Source organism: Prinia subflava (genome assembly GCF_021018805.1).
Source record: "Prinia subflava isolate CZ2003 ecotype Zambia chromosome W unlocalized genomic scaffold, Cam_Psub_1.2 scaffold_33_NEW, whole genome shotgun sequence".
Classification (NCBI taxonomy): Eukaryota; Metazoa; Chordata; class Aves; order Passeriformes; family Cisticolidae; genus Prinia; species Prinia subflava.
In genome coordinates, this window is record NW_026960610.1 from 2,987,991 (window position 1) to 3,005,081 (window position 17,091).

General features: G+C 41.8%; 1 protein-coding gene across 13 annotated transcripts in view; it reads right to left on the bottom strand.

The window, feature by feature from the left end:
- LOC134565121 (kelch-like protein 13) overlaps nt 1–17,091 on the bottom strand; it is a 128,475-nt gene that overhangs the window by 34,269 nt on the left and 77,115 nt on the right. For 4 of the 13 annotated variants that reach the window (XM_063424531.1, XM_063424534.1, XM_063424533.1 and 1 more), the window contains 2 exons: nt 6,720–6,770; nt 6,163–6,381 (listed from right to left, as the gene is read on the bottom strand). The exons of 8 other annotated variants lie outside the window; for them this stretch is intronic. In XM_063424531.1, coding sequence (XP_063280601.1) covers nt 6,163–6,260 — 98 coding nt within the window. In that variant the 5' untranslated portion in view covers nt 6,261–6,381; nt 6,720–6,770. Of the gene's footprint in view, nt 1–6,162; nt 6,382–6,719; nt 6,806–17,091 lie in introns of those variants that run through there. One more of the 13 variants, XM_063424542.1, reaches the window with a different exon arrangement.

Sequence of the window (17,091 nt, forward strand, 5' to 3'; positions counted from 1 at the left end):
GAAAACCCTGACAGAGTCAGAGATACGACCTGACACCCTGTTGTCAGGGTGTTGGAAGCAGTCCAAATAAGTCTTCCTGGAGTAACAGATGTTCTGTAAAGTAGAGATGATCCTGTAGGAAAAAAAGGGTCCAGTGCTGGCGAGATGGGTCCAGTCTTCCTCCAAGAATTCAGTGAAAAAACAGGCTAACTTGGTGTTTGGGATTGCTGGTTTTATCCTGGTGGAAAGGCTTTGGCTCCTCCCACTTGGTGGAGCATCTCTCAATGGAATGAAGTAACCTTATCAGTCATGTGAGAGGCCTTAAATGGCCCATTCACAGGTAATGTCCCTCAGAGGAGGATGGGTAGAGGAAGAGATAACAAGGCACTGCCTTATCTGGTGTTATCAGTTGTCCCAATAACAGAAGGCATCTGCCCTCTTCCCCCCCTAGAGTTACAAGAGATAAAGAACAATATCTCCCAACTGGTTTCAACAGATGAAAATAGAATACACATTTTTGGTTACATTTTTTCAATCCAAGACAAAAGTAGTTTTGCAAATAGTATTTTTGCATTATTGAATTCTTTGTAGATGTTCATCATAGCACTTTAATCTCCTAAGTTTCCACAAACATCTCTTCCATTTGTATTAATGCAAGATGTGCACAATTCTTTTTTTTTTTTTTTTTTAATGACATTACTGGTGTGAATAAGAAATAATTCTCTTAATTCTTGATGTATGAGATGTATGAGATGCTGTGCCCCATGAACAATAATTTGGATTCATGTTCCTTTATGCCTCAAAGCTGTTAAATACAATTCAGAACTGTTCCTCACCCTCACTGTAGTAGTGCTTTAATTCTTAACCTCTGCTTTTCAAGTGTTATTCACTGTCTGTGTTATTCACTTTCTCCTTTCTTCTTATTTGCTTGCTGAAACTGTCCACATAATATATCACGTCACGTAGGTCTCTCTCTACATAGCCAACACAACCACAAATATGAATATGATTTGACTAGTGGTGCATAAACTTGCTGTAACAGCTTTCACAATGTTTGACAAACTGCATCTATACTCTAAATCCCAGCAAAATAAGTGCCATAAAAGAAAATGCAGCCTGACAAAGGTATATGCATGTGCCCAGAGCTGCACATTCCTAACTCGTGCACTAAGCCAGTTGCACTACACCTACATATATTGGCACCTGCCACTGTTCCAATTCTAATAGTGCCTTCTCAGGGTAGCTGTTCCCTGAGATTCACCTCGGGGTTGCTGTTCCCCGAGGTATATAGGGACTCTCTTTCTCAGGGTTGGTGTTCCCCGAGGTAATAAGGTTTTCTCCCAGGGTTGCTGTTCCCTGAGATTCTCCTCGGGGTTGCTGTTCCCAGAGGTAATAAGGTTTTCGGACTTTTCTTGCCCAAAAGGTCTCATGCTGGAGCCAGAGAAGACAAGCTGAGTCTGCCAGTCCGTGTTTCCAAGGTTGTTTATTCTTTCATTATATTTCAGTTCTTTCTCAGCTCTGCAAGGCGTCTCCAGCAGAGCAAGACATGCGGCGGACTGGCTGGATCAGAGGGTCCCGGACTTTATGTACAGTCCCCTTGGCCCAACCACCATCCACAATGTACTTTTTATTTACAAAATTTTGCCAATACTTACTACCTATGCTAACATGTCATTTCTACTCTAAACCAATCCTTGAAATCCAACTCAGCAAAAGATGGGGGACAAGAACAAGGAGGACAGGGCCACTCCCCAATTCCTCCATCTTGTCTCTTCAAACCCATATACTAAAAATCCTAGCTTCTACATTTACATTCTGTGATAAACTAGCTACTACTTATTTTGAATTCTCTTGGCTTGTGATTCTTCATACAATGTGGGTATTCACTCCCATGGCCAGGGATCAAGAGCAGTGTCATCCTGGGCTCTGTGTGAGGCTGGCTGATCCCCTTGTACAGATCCCAAATCCCCCTGTCCGGTCTCCAAACCCTTCAGGGTGGCCAGAGGGATGTCCTGGACTCCGACAGTGCTTAATTTTCCATAAGCAATGTCACTGGATCTTTCCAGCTTGGGGGAAAGTTCAAGCTACTCTGGATCAGTTTCACCAGAAGTAAGGGAATGTATACCTTCGCCATCAATGGGACCCTTCGCCCTCTGTATAATGTGAAGAGTTACCTCTTGCAGTCGGGATGTCCTGAATATATCCCTGATAAATAACTGGTCATATACAAATCCACCAGCCAATGTCACAGTGGACACGGAAAGAACCACACGAGGACACACTGGTGAGCGAAGCAGGAAAAAAGGGACGAGTTTATTTACAAAACTCAGTTTTATACATTTCCTATGGGGCCTGTGGATTGGAGGATGGAATTCCACCTCTCAATCCACATTGGTCAAGCCAACTGTCAATCACCTTTCTCCTCCCACCTAGAAATATGTAAACAATGACAGACAGTTAGCAAAACATGGCCATTGTTTATAGTAGAAAGTGTGATAAGGTAAAATTTCTGACTCCAATATGAAGAAGATTACAGAAGGCTTAGAAAATCTTCAAAACCAGGATGACCAGCCAAGAGGCAGCAAGTCCACACTGCTCCTTCCCATTGCCAGGAAAGGGGTACCAGATCCTGCAAACCAAGCAGACTTCCCAGTGACAGAACCACGTCCTCATCTAAAAACTCATCACACCTAAACTTCTGCAGGTCCTTCATTTCAGCTGCTACACAGCCACAAGTTCCCCATGGCACAGAACTCTCCGAGACGAACTCCTCACCCTCATTTTCCCGTCAGCATCTACCACAAGCTTCCTAAGCAGACTGAGCTAAGCTTGCACAGCTGCAGGACAGACAACATTTAGCAGTGGCACTTTGTACATAGGTGCTTCATCCAAGAAGCCAAACCTGCTCACAACCACCAGTCTCAGCATTTTGAGACAGGGAAACTAAGGCAGAGTTCAACTATTGTGTACACAGACCAAAAAACCTAATAAAATCTATGTGTCCTGATCATCAGTTTAATCTCTAGATAAATTGCTTGTAAGTTATAAGCAGGTGATTTAAAAGCAGATGAAGCTTTTAAAGCTAAGGTCAACTTTAATAGACGAACCTGAAAAACTGGAATTTCATTTTAAATACAAGAAAAAAACCCCACTTTTTAGACCTTCCTACTTTGCATTCCAAACTACACTGAACCCCCTATTTTGTAAGATTGAGATGTCAAGTATTAAAGGGATTAAAAGCTCAGTCATACCTTTGTATACCCTAGATCCAAAACATTTAGTAACAAAGTGTTCATCTGTGAATTCTAGAGTTTTACGGCCATTTATTTTACATCAATACATGTTCCATTTCACACACCACTTATTCCTCAACCCTTTACTCAAAACATAAGCCCTTTGCCAGTATGCAGAGTACTATTTATGACAGAAAACTTATAAATACGAATATGAAAAATATCAGGTAATATAAAACAGTATCAAATTTACTGTTATCTCTGCAATGATGATAATTAATCCCATCACCTATTTTACCGGTCAACCTAATTTACAAGGGATTTTTTATTTAGTTGATTTATATTGCCTAATCAAATAGGTGCCATTTTGTAATCTTTCTTGTTCTTTATAATAAAAAATATGAATCATTTTAGCATTAGATATATGAGTCCTCCTAATGTCAGGTCTGTGTGCCAATAAAGAAATGTCTTCATAAACATTAAGGTACATTGACTCATTATCAAGAGATGATTAAGGCTGGTGATCACATATTTCTCATGCTACAGATAAGCTCAGCATCATACAGTTTAAACATGATCACTAAGCCTGTTCATACTTTCAACACTGAGATAATCAGCCACATCATCTCCATCACAAAGGCTGGAGCATTCTCAGGGCTAAGATTAGCACTTTAAAGGTGATGCACAAAAGAAATGCTCCGTTTCAGCAGCAGAGAGATTAGACTGGGCTAATTCTGATTTTTCTTGCATTTCAGACTACTAGAGTTTAAAAACAACAGCATAAGCTAAAACACTAATGACACTGTTTCCCTGAAACAGGTTCAAATGGCTCACAACTCTTATCGTCATGATACTTTCCTTATATTTAAGTCATATTTTTTAACAACTCAGAGTAGGTAGCAATTTATTGGAAATAGCTTCTCTTTTGATAGCTGTCTTGGTTTGAAAGACAGATATCTGCTAGGAAGGGGCAGGACCTCCCTAGAGATGGAGAATTCAAATCCCCTCCCTCCAAATTATTCCAATTAAAAGGAAAATTAAAGGAGCTTTCAGGCAGAGGTATGGGGGTAGGAATAACAGTTCTTTACTAGTATATAGGACAAAACGACAAACAAACAACAACTACAGCATCAATAATAAACAGAATCAAGAACCTTGAGGGCTTTCTTTTACAAAAGCCCAGAGCAGTTTGATCTCGGCGCCCCTGCAGGACTCCGAGAGGCCGAACTGGAAGGAAGGAAAAAGTCCCGGGCTGGTGGATGAGATGAGGAGCTCTGCGCTGGCAGCTGGAGGCAGGGGTGTCCCGGCAGGGCTGGGCAGTGCAGGGCTATAGAGTAGCAGGAGAGCCTCAAAGGTCCGAAGAAGCAGCGGCGGTGGGGGGAGAGGCTGGAGAAAAGCGAGTTCAGGATTCCCGGGTACACAGCAGATGACGATAGATTTCCCAGGACGAGGCAGAGGCAGAGGGCAGCCTGACCGTCCTCCTCGGCGCTGAGAGCAAGAGTGCCTCCCCCTCCCCCAGATCTGTCTTTTTGCCTTTCCCAAAGCTCATCATCTCTCCCCTCTGAGGGACACTCCCAGGGACTCAGAAACAATAGGTGTAGCCTCGTGCTGCCATATCCCTCAAGTACCCCTTTTTGTTCTGACTAAGTAGTCATTAAGGCTTCTTGGAAACTTATGGGAAGAAATTCTGTGAGAAGAAAAAAAAACCAAATCTAACCCCCAACAATAGCCTTAAGTATATCTGATGCTTCCCATAAAAAGACCAAAGCACATCCACATCTTGTAATAAGATTAATTAATCTTAAATATGAGCGTGCCCAGCACAGGTTTTATACAGCCAGCTTTGTTCCCTCAGCCTTTCTGCCTGAGAACAATAGTGACTATGCACATGGCACTGGATACTTTCAGCCCCACCTTAACAATGCCATACTCAGCAACAACAACAAAAAAATACATTTAGATGACCTGTGCACTTCTCTCTTACAGCATGTGCCTACTGTAGCTGAAGCAAAAGCCAATCTGCAAGCAGACAATACAAGCTTAAAAGTAATATTATTATAGGTATTCGGCTGGAATACTATTGGAAAGTAGTAGCCTTTACAGTAATTTCCAGATAGAAAAGTCACCTACACTTCTACCTGTGCATTTTAAAGCAACTCTTCCTCCTTTTGGAAGAGCTGCTTCCTTAAATAAAGTCAGAAGGAATTCAGTACCTTGAGCTTAGTAGTTCTATTTCAGAGAAGGAAAAAAAAAAAAGGCACCTGTATATGCTAACACAGAACTCACAGCAACAAAAAGTGAACAAAAACTGCATCAGGATTTGGCAAGACAAAGGCATATTGTGAAGCTACTTTACACTGACAACCTGTATAACTATGTAAATATTCAGATATGAATGATTCAAATTTGTTTTAAGCTTTTATTGTAACTTTTTATGAAGACATTCAATTTGTATTAAGGCTAAGACTTTAAAGAATAAAACAAGACCAAAGCAGGATGATTTCATATCTACAAGAACTCACATGAACAAAAGTGCAGTACATTACAGCAGGTGGTTTCAAGCTCAATTTCCAAATAAAATAGTCAGGAGGAGGAAATGTTCACATAAACACTATACAGAAAGTCTGCCAGCCTCAGTACTTAACTTGTCATTTCAAGATCAGCTCTACAAATTAACACCACCACAAATTTTTCAAATGAATATACACAATATCATTATGAATAGGGCTTAATCTGCACAATTTCTCTACATTTCAACAAAAAGGGAAAGACTTGACACGATATCCATCATGAAACATCCAGGATAAAATTGGGGGGGGGGGGGGGTCATTATATAGCAAACGATAAAATTCTGAGTGCCTATGTCATTTGATATGGAACAGGGTATTCTGCCACAGGGTAGTCTCACAAAAAGAATTCCCACCTTATTATCCTAATTTCTCTCACTTACATGTATGCTGGAGAAAGTGGCGATGACCTGGATATTTTAAGCACAGGAACTGGGAATTTCCAGATAGCAGGAGCACTCGTTTTCCATTTCAATGGCATGTTGTCACCACGGTACTACTACCAACTAGGACTTCCATTCCACACATTACTGATACAGCAGTGGCTGCTGCTAAGAACAAGGAAATGATTCTGCCAATGCCCTTAAACTGATGCTTCCAATCTGTAAAACAGGGCAGTAAGACATCTTTTAAATCCTGCTGTCCCCTAAAGCAATATGATGATTCTATCCTTCTAACACAACAATAGTGCCACCTCGTTAGGGAAGAACTGACTGCAGTATATGTTAAGAAAAAAACGAAAGACTGCACTCTGCACACCAGCATAATGCAGCTTTATTTAATAAAAGCTGCTAATTTTTAAAGAACTGTTTCTGATGCTATTGTTCTACCTTAACAGGGACACTGCAGCACTGTACTATATTCTCTTCCTATTAACCTAATTTCTGACCAATGTAAGCAGAAAAAAAAATGGGTTTCATATGAAAATGAAACAACATACCTACTCAGAATACACTTGTCATCCTCTGAACATGAACATTCTTCTTTTGAGCTGCAACAATACAAATGGGATATAAATCTCAGCATAGCCTTAGGCCACAGCTAATAGAGATCAGTGACTAAATTCAGCAGCCTGTTTTCCTTCTGTGCAAGCTCTGACCAAACAATACAAGAATGCCATTATGGAAAAAGCCCATTGCAAAAATCAGTCCTTCTAATCCATAGCTAGGAAGACAAAATAAAGCAGAAAGTGCTGCAGGTTTCTGCATGCTCTTCTAATAGCTTCTGGTTCAGGATGCTCTCATTTTCCTATTCTCATTTCCAAAGAGGAAGAGCAAAATCTCATGCACTTTACAACATGATATACGAACCCAAATATCACTGTCTTCTGCAGTAGAGAAGCAGAGACTAGCAGGCTGTTAATAGCAGGCTTTGTAGGAACGCTATCAACAATCCAATTCTCAACGCCCCCCCCCCCCCCCCCCCCAGCAGCTCCCAAATTGCCTCCAGAACTGACGAAGCAGATGGTCACGCAGGTCCCCCTCAGGGACTACTCCACAACTCAGGGCTCTGCTTGGTGACCTCCCAGGGCTGATGACTGCGGGGAGCAGGGAAGGCAAGCTACTAAAAAGGGAATGGGGAATTCAATAGACTTATGCAAAAGCAGAGCAGGTTTCTAGGGAAAAGAAGGCAGAGATTCAGCTATATTGATTACCTTACAGGAAAAAAATACATCACCTCTAATGTATTGCCACAGCAGACCAAATCAACACTAAGATATTTAGTCTACAGATTTCAGAATAGTCTTTGTACAGCATGACAATTTTTCTATTCATCACGACAGCTTAATCTTCTAATTAAAAAGCCAACACTTTGTCATGCTACTTAGAAACAAAGAATTGAACCAGGAGCTATTTTTATGAATTTCTATAAATTTATTCATTGTAGTAACATTTAACAACACTGATAGGTTTTTTGTAACAGTGAAACATCTTAAGTTTTAAGGAATAATTGCTGCTCCTGATCACCATTATTGAAAATGTTTGCCCAAAATAGTTTTGGGCATTTGAAGCTGTTACCAAAACCAAAGGCAAGGAATTAAAATAACACAGGACAACTTCACTCAAAACCAGGTGCACCCCTTGGACAAACAATTGAGGCCCTCTCTCCCACTTCTCTGAAGTTCTAAATCACAAATGAGCAGCATTAACCAAGGCAACAAATTTCACAGGAACTGCTACTGGGATGCTGAACAGATACCTCTGTGTATGACAACAGTGTTTATATGCTGTGACTATTAAGAAACACAAGTCCTGCAAAAACATCTATTCAGTTTTAGCACAGTTATGCTTTTAGCAAAAGAATTTAAGTATTTACATGCCAACAGGCACACTTGGCTACACACTTGGTCAGTACTGTGTCCAGTCTGTCACACACACACAACACCGGATTACTACATCATGCCAGCTCTGCACTGAAGGTCTAAAAATCAGGTTGAAAGATGCTGGATAGCATCTATTATAACCACAAAGTTAAAAAAAAAAAATCATGAATTTGCATTCATACACTGAACTTTGCTTTACATTCACCATTATACAGAAAGTGTCTCTTAAAAATACAATAAGCAAACATAGTTACTCCCTGCCTCACACTGAATGCATCCAGTGCAACCAACTGGTAACTGCTTGTAAAGTCTATGTTTCACTGCTCTGCCACCCTCAAGATCTTCACATGTTTTATTTATTAAGAGCAGCATGACTATTTTTTTTTTAAAGAATGAGGCTAAAGACAATCAATGGACCCTTTTTTCAGAAGTAACTCCTGAAATACCCTTTTGATCAGTAAAATAAAATCCAACTCAAGCCACAAAGTCATTCCCAAGCATTGACTGATGTGAAAAATGTAGTATGTTAATTCATGTTCTTATAGTTAATGAAATATTATTAAAAACTATAACACTGTGTGTTGTATGAAAATGTAAGTTTCAAGACACCCTGTAACATTTTGTTAAAACAAATTATGAAAAGGCAGGCACCACCCCAGAAACTCACATTCAGAAATAGACAAAAGGTTTACGAGAAACCGGCAGTCTCCTCCAACACCGGGAGGAGACCCATCAAGATAAGGCGGCAGAACCATCAACGGTTCCAGACTACACCCTCTCCGATCATCAAGCATCATCATACATATCTCGACCATTCATCAGCCATAAGGATCTATAGAAACTGGACATTAACATATGAACTGAGAGAAAGAACTCTTTCCAGCCTAGTCAGAGACACCCTTGGATTTGAATAGCTAGCTGGGAAACAAAGGGAAATATGGGGAAATATTCCCAGGGGCAGAATAAAGTGTATAAAAACTAAACCCCGAACCGGGCAAATTTGTGAACCAGAGGGGAGGCAGCAGACGGCCAGGTTCTGTGTCTCACGGTTCACCCTTGGCATTTTCCCGGGAAAAAGACTGTCAAGTATCTCCGCTGTTGGTGAGTTTACCAAAATTCTGTAATTCAATCTTTGTTAATAAACCAAATTATTATTTTAATTGGAATATCGTATTAGCATTTATAACAACTGACATTTAAGTCAATCCACACAGGCACAGAAATCAGTTACTTCTCACTTTTGATCCCAACATGATCATTCACCCTAGAGGGCAACATGAGTCCTCAAATACCTGCTCTCCTTTGTGTGCTCCTGGTCCCACTTACTTTTCCACTTACTCTACAAACAACATAAATAAAACTTTTGCAGAAAAAACAGTAAACATTTTTTTGAAAGTACAGGAATTCCAGGCACTGCCAACCAAATCCCCTCCCAAAGTCCAGCACAAACTACTCCACCAAACAGCCCATGTACAAAATCCAGAACTGAAGAAAGTAACAGTGCCAGGTACTCTAAAAATAGGGAAATGCTTGTCACTTGCTAAAGAACAACCATGTGAGAAATGAATCACCTATCCTCACATAAGGAGAAAAAACATAAATCAAATCCCATTTTCTTCCTGACAATCACAGATTGGTTGCATATTCACAAGGAAAATATTATTACTATTTATTTTATGTTTTACATAAACTATTCCTAAGACAACAGAACATCTCAATATATAATTCTGGTACTTTAATTATGACTTCAAAATAAGAGTTTAGCTGCACATTAAAAAATATGGGAAAAATAGTCTGATCTCCTGGAGTGCATTGCATCCACTGAATATGCATTTTCTGTTCTCATATTACAGAGCTTTGCCCCTCATCCTCAAATGAAGGATTCTGAGGGCAAAAGCAGAATTATAGCTCTGTGCAGAATCTTCCTTGCTGAGAAAAGTTATTCCCAGACAAGTGCTCTGAAAACATACCAACTTGGAACACAAACTGGAGATGTGCTTTAAGTTTAAAACTCCTATATGATGAAAATCCCATGATAATTGCACAGATTAAAAATATTTTTGGGACCAATCAAAGGGCTTATTTTCTGTAGTTTTCTCACAAGCAAGTTCACATTCAAAATTAAAAGCATCTGCTATTTATAACTTGCTTGAAGTTATATTCTACTTATTATCCAAGTCTCCCATATATCCTTAGTTCTGTGTACAAAAGATGAGAGTGTTTGGGGTTTAAGCAACTATCTCCATGCTTGTGTTTCCAAAGCTGCACTGAGCACAAAGTAACTGACAGAGTATCACGAACTTCTGCACAAAACTCAGCCATAGAGAAAAGGAACAGGTGGCATAAGAAGAAAAAAAGTAAATAATGCCACCAAAGACAATATCCCAAGGTGCCATTTTACAGACCTGAGATGTTAAGCAAGGCCAGAAGCTATTGATTAGGGCTGAACAGCAGTGCAGCTCTGATCCCACAAAGAGAAGAAACACTGGAAAGTGCTTGTGTTAAGTGAGGAAAGCATTTCCCAACCATCTTCCTCCATCCCTGCATCTACATTCTGCTTCACTATTGACTAACAAGCAAAATTTGGCCCCAAATGAGAAGAGCAGACACACAGCATCACACTCAGCAAGCACATGACCAAATCACATACCCCCTTGCCAGGGCACTGATCACAATATCTTTTCTTCTGCAAGTTCTCCCTGACCTTCAGAGCAGGAATGCAGCTAAAACCACAACCCTTGTCTCTTCCTTTTCTGGGGATATCCTCTTCCTTTTTCAACTTGAATGCTAAGTTGCTACCGCATTGTGTCACATATACCAACTGTCAACACATTGTCCTCTTACAGCCCACTGTGTTCACATTTCTGGGACATCTGTACAGCCAACAAAACTTTTAAACCATCTCTGCATTTCCCATAAGACTTCCCTTTACAGTTGTTCAAAAAGGCACAGGCAGAAAGCTGTATCAGAGCCCAGGCAATATAAAACTGTACTAGTCTGAAAGTATTTATTCTTAGCCTTTGAATGCCACCTGAATTTTTATATGAAGACTAAGCAGAATAAAAGTCAACTTCTAGAGATTTTGCTGTATTTTCATCAGTTTGCATAGATAATGAGTTTAACTTTTTTTCTTCAGTTCTTAAGTGATTTGCTGTGGTTAAAAAATATTGCTGTTCCACTTTAACAGGCTACTTACCTCTCTCCTTTTATTCATCTCTTAGGAGTCAAAGGAACTGAAAGCAGTAGGTGAAAAGTATGGTTATGCTATATTGCAACTTTCTCAAGTCTTCCAAACCCTTTCTAGCATGACCTGAAAAGTCTTCTCACTTCCAGAACCTCAGGCTTCTCAAGCTTTCCAGAAAGAAAAACACTCAAAGCTACAGTGACAGTATGATGTACATCTCCCATTTTCATCTAGAAATGTAGACAACAGAAAGGTCTTAATATTTGTGTCACAAACTATTTCCTACTGATATAGTGTTTCTTTAAGAAAAGATGCCAGACTAATAACAAGAAAAATACCTTAAAATGGTAGTGGTAAGACCAGTAAATATATTAAAACTTCTGAGATTCTTTTCCCCCATACCTGTGTTCTAAAAATTCATTTCTACAAAAGCATGTTTCCATTTTAAAATGCACATTTTTAATATGATAAAATCCGTGTTTTATGATATTAGCACTAGCAGAGCTCACTCCAAACTGAAGGCAGAAAATCAGTTTCATATAGGGAGGAATTGCTCTCCTCTTTTCTATATCTTCAAATCACCAGCCTGCTGAGCTGATACATCCTATACTACATAAGAGCATTTTGATACAGCAGAAAATAAAGCAGAACCCCCCAAATCCAGTAAAATATTCACAAAGGCATGGAGCTCAAATGATGTAATCATTTCAATATCAAAATCATTTCAGCAATTTACATATGGCTGCAAAGGCACAAGTCTAGAAACTGAAGAGGAGCAAAGAAGGATGTGTAACATTTCTCTACAGGTTCCCTAAAAAAATGACTGTGAGATAATTTATTTGGCTTCCTTATTCAGCTCTTTCCACTTCAGATGGGTGCTTCTCATGCCTCTACCTCAGGCTTTTCATTCTATTAAACTGCAGCTGTTCCAAGTACTGGAAGAGAATTAAAAGATGGTGTTGACAGTACTGCCCTATATATGACTCAGTTAATGAATACAATTTCTTTGACCATATATTGTCAAATATTCACACCAAAATTCATATGAAGGGAAAACAAATCTTTGCCTAAGGAGGAATCCAAAGGAAACCACTGCAGTCACATTTGCAGTCCTCTCACAGCAACACTGTAACATTCCCCAAATACTGAAGTACAGAAAAAGATTGGCAATATGCATCTGGCAATGCTTTCACTGAAATGGCAACTTTTCTAGAAACATCAAAGATCTTACTAAGAAACAGTCTTTGAATTAATTTTTTAAAATTTCATTAAGAAATTCGCTTTAAAACTGCTAAAGACAGTTCTCACAATTACACCTGTACTTTGACTTGCTACCTGCTATGCTGTCTCATTTTTTTTTTATAACTGGGGGTAAAAAAGCCCTCAGACATCAGATATAAGTTACAGCAGCTTTTAGAAGCAGTTGTACTGTAGACATTAAGGTGCACGTGACCTCATAAATGGATCAGAGATGCTTACAAAGTAGCTACTATCAAATATATTTAATTCTTTTAAACTGGGATGACTGCTCATGGAACAAGGAACAAGGAAAAAGGAACAAGTAATAAGCATAAAGTGTAAAGCGTAAAGCGTAAAGCGTAAAGCGTAAAGCGTAAAGCATAAAGCGTAAAGCATAAAGCAGTGAGATAAACTGGGTTTGCAGCCAACCCCTCCTGCTGTCAAAATGCTGTAACCAGTGCAGGTTCCTGTCTATAGAAATATGTGGGGCTCTTTCTCAAATAGGAAAAAAAAAATCCCCAAATCATTAAATATTAAGTTAAGCAGTCAGGGCATGTCCTACGTGTTTAACAAGAAGTGCTACAGTTTTCTATCCACTCACTCAGCATTTTTTCCTGTATAAATGAGGATTTTGCTACAGCAACATTTTAGGATGCATCATTTCAGTGAAAATTATTATACATAAATGTACATATGCATACTATTATCTTGGGTTCAAAATGTAACCAAAAATGTGTATTCTATTTTCATCAGATGAAGTCGGTCGGGAGATACTGTTCCTTATCTCTTGTAACTCTAGGGGTGGAAAGAGGGCAGATGCCTTCTGTTATTGGGACAACTGATAACACCAGATAAGGCAGTGCCTTCTTATCTCTTCCTCCATCCATCCTCCTCCGAGGGATATCACCTGTGAATGGGCCATTTAAGGCCTCTCACATGACTGATAACATTATTCCATTATGAGATGCTCCACCCAGTAGGAGGAGCCAAAGCCTTTCCACTGGGATAAAACCAGCAATCCCAAACACCAAGATAACCTGTTTCCACTGGATTCCCAGAGGACGACTGGACCCTTTCTTGAGGATCATCTCTACATCAACGGAGCCACAAATGTCACTCCAGGAGGACTTACTTCGGGCTGCTTCTAACACCCTGACCAACAGGGTGTCAGGTTTGCATTCTGACTCTGTCAGTGGTCTTTTGTACTATTGCATTTATTTTATTATATTTTATTTAAATCTTTCTTGTTGATTGTTCTCTCGCTATTAAATTGTATTTCTGACTTGGAGTCTCACTGGTTTTGCTTTCAAACCAGCACAACTATATATATGATATCTATATACATACTATATATAGACATACATTATTTCTATATATATTTGAGAAATACACATTACCCTGCATCTGACACAGCCACTTCCTCTTCCCTTCCACACACCTCATATAGAAGAGATTCAAATTTGCACATGATTTTGAGACTACCAAAGTAAGTACATTTTCTTCAACAAACCAAAGATGCTGAGAAGGAATCATGTTGGGAAATTAGTTTCTCCATTTCACACATTCTTCAAATGTCCATAATCCTGGTCTTTGCATCATTCATGAATGGGAAAAAAATCTGATAGTCTAACTTTGAAACTTCTAAAATTATTCAGCAACAGCAAACATTCAAAAAAACTCACGCCATTTCCTAAAAGGTCACAATTAATTATTTTTAAAAGGATTTAAGTAAAATAATTTTGCTTAAATCTTAAGTCAGGTTCCCAAAATCTTACAGGAAAAGATAGACAAGAAATGCACAAATCCAGTCCCTGCAGTATTCAAACTTTTATTTATTGGAAGCATTCATTTATTAAAATATTAAAGCCTGTCTCAGGTATATTTGGTAACTACACACAGTCTCAAAAATATTTCAAATATTCTGATGTGTGTGTTTCTTACCATGAAAGTGGGTTTTATTTTATGTCACTTATGGATGTCTTGCATTTTCTTGTGTGTATTCTTGAAGAGAGATTTTTCTAAAATTGAGGTAAGATTTGTCAAGATGCACTGTTAACTTAATTACAAATTACAGGTTATAATATATTTTTTAAAAAACAGCTTTGCTTGGGTAAAGTATTGTTATGTAAAAGTTATTAGGTAAAACAAGATCTTGAAACATTTAGTAGGAGGTAAAACCAAAGTGAGCTAATGAAGGTTTCAATTTTTGATCTATGTCCATGTACTCTACTGACAACACACTGTCACCCTGTTCTTTTGGAAATTTTCCTAGCCTTCTGATTGTTTACCTTCTTGGAGTCAGTTTCTCACGCTTCTAACAGTCTCTTAATGTAAATATTGCTCTGTTTACCTAAAGGTTGTTTCTTGTTTACATTCCTTTCTGGAGGAGGAGAAAAACTGATTGACTGTCTGTTTGACCAGTGTGGTTGGAGGGGTCGTGATCCCATCCTCCAATCCACAACTGGTGCCAAAAATGTATAAATATGAAAGAAAGTAAAGTACTGCCCCCCTTATTTCCTGCTGGAGCATCTGCGAGTCCGTGTGGTTCTTTTGTGTCCGATTGTCTCATTTGGTGACCCCTGTGAGGAACAGCTGTGGGTGAAGTCTTATAGTTCTTACTCCCCTTCCTCGCTCTTGCATGGTGCCTGAGACCCGCTTGGACTTAGCAGCTCTTGCGATGATGGCGACCCCTGTGGTTTCTGCGCAGGATTCATTGGTCCTGGATATCTGGAAAGATCTCATGGAGAGAAAGCAAGCTTCCGTTTCCCACATGGGTTTTGAAAGATTGTTTTTGTGGGGGCGGGAGCAGGGGTTTTTCCCAACGCCTAAATATGTGTTCTCTAAGGAGGCGTGGTTTCGATTAGGCCAGTGTTTGATGGAAGCGCTGTCTCCTGATTATAGTGTAGAGGTGGTGCGCTTGTTAGTACAATGGAAACAGTTTGTTTCGTTTTTAGAGGGACTGGAATCCTCAAGTTCTGAGGCTTCTGTGGACGTGCAGAGTTGGCGGAGCGCCTCTCTCGCCCTGGGCAATGAGCTAGAGGGGGGCAGGGACGTCCTGTCGGACGCCACTGTATCGAGAGCCGAGGTGGATTTCCGTTTCTTGCGTGAGGCAGAGCCCTACCGTCCTCCCCATGATGCTGTGCTGGGGGGCGTTTCCACCCCTGACTGCGATCTTGGTTCCCTGGGGGGAGGGCGGGCTCCCAGCCTGCCAGTACCGCACCGCTGGCGAGTGGGCGGGGCCCCACGGGCTCTTGACAGGTCATTGGAGCCAGCAGTGCTGGCCCGGCCTATCCCCGTGCCGCGGAGGCAGCAGTGCGGAGGGCAGCTGCCCCCGCTTTATGCTTTCCCAGCGCTCGGAGGCTGTGAGGAGCCCCTGGCTCAGCCTCCGCCTCTCCTTGACTCTGATTCACTAATGACTCTTTGTCCGAACTGTGGAGTGTCTACAACATACCCCCTGGGTGCGGTGGGAGCGGAGCCTGCTGCTCCGCCGCCGCTTTCGACTGAGAGGGGGGCGGCATCGGCCACTTCTGCGCCTGTGCCGCCTGTCGCGCATGCGCCGGCAGTGAAAGCCTCTGGAGCTGGGGTTTTGATCGATTTTCTATTGGACCCTACCCCGGTGGGCAGGCAGCGCACCCCGCTCCGCTTGGGGGGGAAGTGCCTGCTGTGGGCTTCCGAGCCACGGGAGGGACCTTGCTGGGGCCAGTTCCAGACGCCACCTTCTCTGTGCCCCTCTAGTGGTGGTGGGCACGGAGCGGGATTGGTCCCAACTTCGAGCGGCTCTGCACGGCTGTCCGCCCCGCCCGAGGTTCCCTCTCCACCCGCACCACCCATGCCAGTTCCCATGGCCAGGACCCAGGCCGATGCCGTGGCTCTGCAAGTCCCGCCCGAGGTTCCCTCCCCACCTGCGCCACCCGTGCCACCCATGCCGCCCGCGCCAGTTCCCATGGCCAGGACACGGGCTGATGCCGTGGCTCCGCAAGCTAGTCCCCTCACTGTGCCCCATTTCCCCCCCCCCCATGCCAGAAGAGGGGGGCCAGGTGCCGGCCCCGCTCTGATCCGTGCTGGGCTCGCAAGCCCCGCCGGGATCCGCGACCGGCGCAGGACCCTCTGGGTGGGCTCCGGCGGTCGGCGTTTCGGCACTGCTGCCGACGGGTGCGAGTTCTGCGGGGGGTGACCTGCCCCCAGCGGTGACTGGACAGGCCCTGCCCCCTGCCACCCCCCATGAGTACTAGAGCTACGGTGGGTGCAGGCGCCGCGGTGTTCACCTTTGGCGCAAGCACCGACAAAGCCGGTATGAGGCTGGCACTTGCCAGGGGTAAGGAACACCACGCTGGTGGCTCTTGTCCAGGTGCCTTGTGGACCCTTCCCCCGTGTCAGGTGACTGTATGTCCGAGAGATCATGGGCAATTTTGGGGAGATGTCAAAGCTAAGGTCGAGGAGATGTGTGATTGTGCCTTTGGACATCGCCCCCTGGATTGTGGAGATGGATTTCCTAGCCCTGCTGTGGCTGCTGGTGATGCGGGGCCGGTGATATCGGACAGTGTTGAGCTGATTCCCAGTCAGGCA